The sequence below is a fragment of the Polypterus senegalus genome, chromosome 18 (assembly GCF_016835505.1).
Source record: "Polypterus senegalus isolate Bchr_013 chromosome 18, ASM1683550v1, whole genome shotgun sequence".
Classification (NCBI taxonomy): domain Eukaryota; kingdom Metazoa; phylum Chordata; class Cladistia; order Polypteriformes; family Polypteridae; genus Polypterus; species Polypterus senegalus.
The window spans coordinates 65,086,299-65,092,298 of NC_053171.1; the positions used below are offsets into that span (position 1 = coordinate 65,086,299).

General features: G+C 37.1%; 1 protein-coding gene across 1 annotated transcript in view; it reads left to right on the top strand.

Annotated features, from left to right (window-relative positions):
- Window positions 1–6,000, top strand: part of rtf1 (RTF1 homolog, Paf1/RNA polymerase II complex component) — a 54,752-nt gene that overhangs the window by 40,240 nt on the left and 8,512 nt on the right. The window contains exons 15-16 of the mRNA XM_039741117.1: window positions 5,359–5,436; window positions 5,821–5,919. Coding sequence (XP_039597051.1) covers window positions 5,359–5,436; window positions 5,821–5,919 — 177 coding nt within the window. The remainder of the gene's footprint in view (window positions 1–5,358; window positions 5,437–5,820; window positions 5,920–6,000) is intronic.

The window sequence follows — 6,000 nt, forward strand, 5'->3', positions numbered from 1 at the left end:
GATATAGATATTATTTAAAGCTGAGATCTCTTTCTCACATACAGGTGCATCTCAAAAAATTAGAATATCATTGAAAGTTAATTTATTTCAGTAATTCAAAAAGTGAAACTCGTATAGATTCATTACGCACAGAGTCATAAATTTCAAGCATTTATTTTTTTTTCATTTTGCTGATTATAGCCTATAGGTAATGAAAACTCAAAATTCAGTATCTCAGAAAATGAGAATATTTCATAAGACCAATAAAAAAAAAATGTAATACAGAAATGTTGGCCTACTGAAAAGTTTGTCCATGTATGCATTCAATACTTGGTCGGGGCTCCTTTTGCATGATTTACTGCATCAATGCGGCGTGGCATGGAGGCAATCAGCCTGTGGCACTGCTGAGGTGTTATGGAAGCTCAGGATGCTTTGAAAGCAGCCTTCACTTCATCTGCATTGTGGGGTCTGGTGTCTCTTATCTTCCTGTTACAATACCCCTTAGATCGTCTATGGGATTTAGGTCAGGCGAGTTTGCTGGCCAGTCAAGCACAGTGATGCCCTGGTCATTGCACCAGGTGTTGGTACTTTTGGCAGTGTGGGCAGGTGCCAAGTCCTGCTGGAAAATGAAATCTGCATCTCCATAAAGCTTGTCAGCAGAGGGAAGCATGCTAGCTCAGCTAGTTCCTGCTAGCTGGCTGCGCTGACTTTGGACTTGATAAAACACAATGGACCAACACCAGCAGATGACATGGCTCCCCAAATCATCACTGACTGTGGAAACTTTACACTGGGCCTCAAGCAACTTGGATTCTGTGCCTCTCCACTCTTCCTCCAGACTCTGGGACATGGATTTCCAAATGAAATGCAAAATTTACTTTCATCTGAAAAGAGGACTTTGGACCACTGAGCAATAGTCCAGTCCGTTTTCTCCTTAGCCTAGGTAAGACATTTCTGACATTTTGTCTCTGGTTCAGGAGTGGCTTGACAACAGGAATGCAACAGTTGTAGCCCATGTCCTGGATACTTTTGCTTCATATTGCTTCACAGTCCTCTCAAGGATGCAGTTATCCCTGTTGCTTGTGCACCTTTTTCTGACACATTTTTTCCTTCCACTGAACTTTCCATTAATAATGCTTGGATACAGCACTTTTGTGAACAGCCTGCTTCTTTTGCAATGGCCTTTTGTGGCTTCCCCTTCTTGTGGAGGGTGTCAATGACACTTTTCTCGACAACTGTCAAGTCGATTCTGTGGCCTACTGAACCAGACTGAGAGACCATTTAAAGGTTCAGGACACCTTTTCCAGGTGTTTTGGGTTAATTAGTTGAGTGGAGTGGGACACCAGAAGTCTACAATATTGAAATTTTTCACAATATTGTAATTTTCTGAGATACTGAATTTTGGGTTTTCATTAGCAATAAGCCATTATCAGCAAAATGAAAAGAAAGAAACGATTGAAATATATCATTCTGTGTGTAATGAATCTATATATGAGTTTCACTCTTTGAATTGAATTACTTAAATAATTTAACTTTAAGATGATGTTCTAATTTGAGATGCACACCTGTACATGTAAATGCAGAATTGATCATATAGCTTTCCATGTTTTTGAATCTTAGAAAATCAAAGAGTGTACTTATTGATGCTGTACCAGAGAATAGTAAAGTTCTGTTTAGAGTACACAGTAAGGTGTAGGGAGCAGGTAGTGCAGCTGTTGGTAAAAAGTGAGATGTTTCTTAATTATGTTCCCACTGTGGCTTGTGCATGTTTTCCAAAAGAGCCAGCATGGGTATTTATTTAACAGTTGCTTGGTGCACTTTGTTTCTCAGTTGGTGGAAAATTCTAGATTAGATGCAGCCATACTCTAAAGCCTCCAGCCACCATTTATTATTCCATTTTAGGGCTGAACTCGACAATTAAGGTGTGCAGCATTTTGGTGTGTACTTTTAGATTTCTTTAAAATCATGAATAATAAAAAAAGCTCTAATTCTTGCAACAGTATTTGTTTTAGCTTTCAAAATGAACCATGTAATGGCCACCACTACAATGTGGAAACACAAAAAATTATTAAAATCGAAAGGTACATTTAAGTTGTCTGAAAGCTTAGCTTCCAAGAATGCATCATTGTTTGATGTAGTCTGTTGTTACTTCTCCCTTTATTTTTCATTGTCTTTCATCAAAAACACATTTGGCATTATATAAGATGTTGACACCTGTATAAATCTCTGTTGTTGCCTTTAAAAGAAGTGTTCAACAGCAGTCTTTGGTTCGCTTTGTTGATGCCATATTTGGTATTAAAGGAAAACTCCACCAAAAAATGAATTTTAAGAAAAAATATGTTTACCCATTGTGGTTTGTAGTTGTGGGCAAGAATTTTTAATGTGTTTACATGTACATTACTGGACAACAGAAAGCAATATGAAAAATATCTCGGGTCACATAATCCACATTTCGTGAACGTCCCACACACTTACTTTTTTTTTTGTGTGTGTGTGTTTACTAAAAGATTATAAAATAAACTACCTAGTGCAGTACATGACAAGGACGTCTCCAATATAATTGGTAAAATATGGTATGTAATTCATAAATGACACATACTTAGTGTAACAACCATTTGGTTATTCTTTTCTCCTTTATTCTCAGTTTCACTTAAATAGTCACCACAAGATATCTGACTAGAATGTTAAAAAATGGCAAACGACGATGATGTTTCCAGACAGTGCTGCCATGTGTGCTGTCAACAGATCCTAAACATTTTCCTACAGCCAAGTGGAACTTGACTAGCTGCTCTGTACTGTGTTTCAACTTTTAAGGGGGAATACAGTAATGTAGAAGACATACCTTTTAAACACATGCTGAGACCCACTGCACCAAGCATGAGCATAAGCACACAAGCTTACATTTGTGCCAGTCACTCCCATAATGTTCTGAGCCAATAAAAATCATTAGAAAGCCTTGCTTCACTCATTTTGTATATACTGCTGTCAGATACATGAGCATTAATCACTAATTACCCTTCTTTGCTCAGTCACAATGAAAATAGTTAGCTAATTAAGAGATTGGAGAAAAAAAAAAAAAAAGTTTCTTGGGTCAAGCCTCTACATAAATGTGGTGTAGTACATTCCTAAATCTAAGAAACATGAAAAATGTGTTTTACCTTTTGTGAAAAGAAATGATTTTTCTGTGTTTTCCTAATGGGAAGGGAGGCTTGAGTCCATAATCTACAGCACCCACTTCTAAGGTGTCCCTGGTCTGAAAAGGTTTTAGAAGCCCTGACCTACAGAAAACACTCTCATAAACCAAAGTGGAAACCTGTAAATATACAACATAAAAGATAATTTAAGGATGGCTTTCAAGTTGGAAAATGTGGCATTGGTTAACCTTCTATCAGGCAGTACTTATAGTGTATCTTGTGTAGGTCATTTGAAAAATCACACTTTCATGGTGTCCTGTAGAAATTAGGTTAAAATTGCTTTGTAAACTGATGCTTAGTATTTTCATTTCCATTTTTTGCTAATGAGAGGGTTGATAACCATGATAATGGCAGTGTCGAGGATTACGTCTCTTTTCTGGCCCATGGACCTATACATGGCTTTGTTTTTCCCAGAGCTAAACCACCTTTGACTAAAAGTTGACTTTGATTAAAAAATACATCCTCCAGCTAGATGATGATCCTCCATAATCCATATTACACCAAATCTGGCCACAAAAAAGCATTATAGGAATGTACTAGCTGTCACCTGTGGCTCTGCCCACGTAGTAGTGAAACGGAACAAACTTTAAAAATCAATAAAAAAAAAAATAAAATGTAATTTGTATTGAGAACAATTTATATTGATAAGTTTCCTATCTAAGGGCCTCTTGATATACAATATTTTTGGTTTTGTTATCGGGGCGAGGACATATAGGTTTCTTGGTGAACTAACCTGGGAGAAAGCAATGTAAAGCTGACCATACGAGCAGCCTGGTGAGCTAAGATCAACTACTGCCAACTTCAGTGTCTGTCCCTGGGCCTTGTTAATTGACATTGGAAGGCAAAGCTTCACCTGGAACTGTAATGTCTTGAATTGAAAGGACATGTCTGTTGCAATTAGAGGAACACACAGGATTAATGCTACATCCTGTGATGATTATCACATCTATGATGTTGTTCTGAAGTTGACAGACCTGGAGACGGGTACCATTGCAAAATTTGGATGGGCTCAGGTTTCACAAAAAGGTAATCGGTGTTCCTACTTTCAATGCTAAGTTGTGGGGCGGCATGCCAGAAGGATTAATGGAATTTAAAAATTCTGTAGGATAATGAACTGTATCTTTGTGTTCTGTCCAAGACAACGTGCCAAATAATTTGAGTACCAATTGATTAATTTTATGCCTCAACCTACCCGCAGCCCCTTTCTTCACGCTTATAAATCATTACTGCAAGTGAACTATGATACTTAGCGCGATGAGAGAAGTCACAAAATCAACCGGAATGTTCAAGCAACAACCTGATCTAAATCCGTTAAATAATTCTCTTGTGAAAACCAGACAGACATGCAGACTCGACTCGAATGGAGACGGCCACTTGAGTGTGGATGGCACCTCCTGGCTCCCTACTCCTGAGGTCTTAGCTCCCCCTCCACTCGGCCCACAGCCTGTCTCTTCGATTCACGCTTATTAATCACTGCCGCAAGCAAACTATGATTTTTAGCGCGATGAGGGAAGTCGCAAAATCAACTGGAATGTTCAAGCAAACTATAGAAGAAAAAAAAAACAATCTAAATCCATTAAGTAGTTCTTTCGTGACAGACAGACGTTGGGTTTTATATAATAAAATATAATATATATGAGCGAGAGGGAGAGATTATGATGTTTTGGAATGGCTAAAATCAGTTTATGCCTCAAACCAGTCGTCTGTTCATTAAGCAGGCCAAGAAATCTGTAACAATTGAAGAATGGGAAATATGTTCAGTAATGCAGATGTAATAATTAATCAAAAACCTGAAAGGAAGTTTGATTGCTGCTCAACTCCTACAGGCTGGGCCACTACTTATTGAATCAAGATCACCTTGTCTTTTGCATATGTGCTGGCTCTTTAATTTTCTTTCTGCATGCATCCACTTCTCTAAGCAATAAATACATTTTAAAGATAATGACACTTAAAAAATAAGCGTCTCCTTTTGATTTAATAGGGATTGTTTCATAGTAAACATGTAATAATAACAATAATAAAAGATACATGTGAACCCCTACTGTGTTTTTTTAAGAAGCACACTGTGTCTGGTGTCTTAGTTTTCTATATTGCTTTAGTGATGACAGGTCTTGAAGCTTCAAAGATGCCTGTTGTCTTTCTGGATATGGCTGTTTCTAATAATCCTCTTCTGAATCTCTTTAAGGCTGAAGGTCAAAATTCCAAGAACCAACAGATGGACCCATTCACAAGGCGGCAATGCAAACCCACCATGGTTTCAAATGTATGTATGTATTTTTATTATTGATAAATGGCCCTTTTGTACTTGTAGGACAGAATCTTATACTTCATCTATTTTTTTTAGTACAGTTAACGGTTTTTACCAGGGATTTTTGAAAAGAATTAAGAAACCATTTAAGAGAGTTGATTATACGCTATTTGAGAAGTTCCACTCTTTTGTACAAACAGATTTTTCTATTTCAAGTTTTACCTTAATTGGTTAACAATTTTTCAAAGAACTAAGCATAAAAGCATTTGTTTACATCTGCATTAAAACTTGTTAAAAATATTCATATGTAAGTTGCCATCCGATTTAATTTCCTGCCGACTACTAGAAATGTGTCAAAAATGATTAGTTTTAGATATAATAAAATATTTTGTATTTCAGGCTCGAGATCCGTCAGTACATGCTGCTATTCTTGCCCATTTAAACCAGAAATATGGTTCTGGCTCTACTCCAGATAACGTGCAAGAAAAAAATACACTGGTAAGACTATATGATTTTCTAAAGGCTCATATGTTTGGAAGTATAAGTTCATACTTCTTAAGATTGTTGACGCTTGTCTGT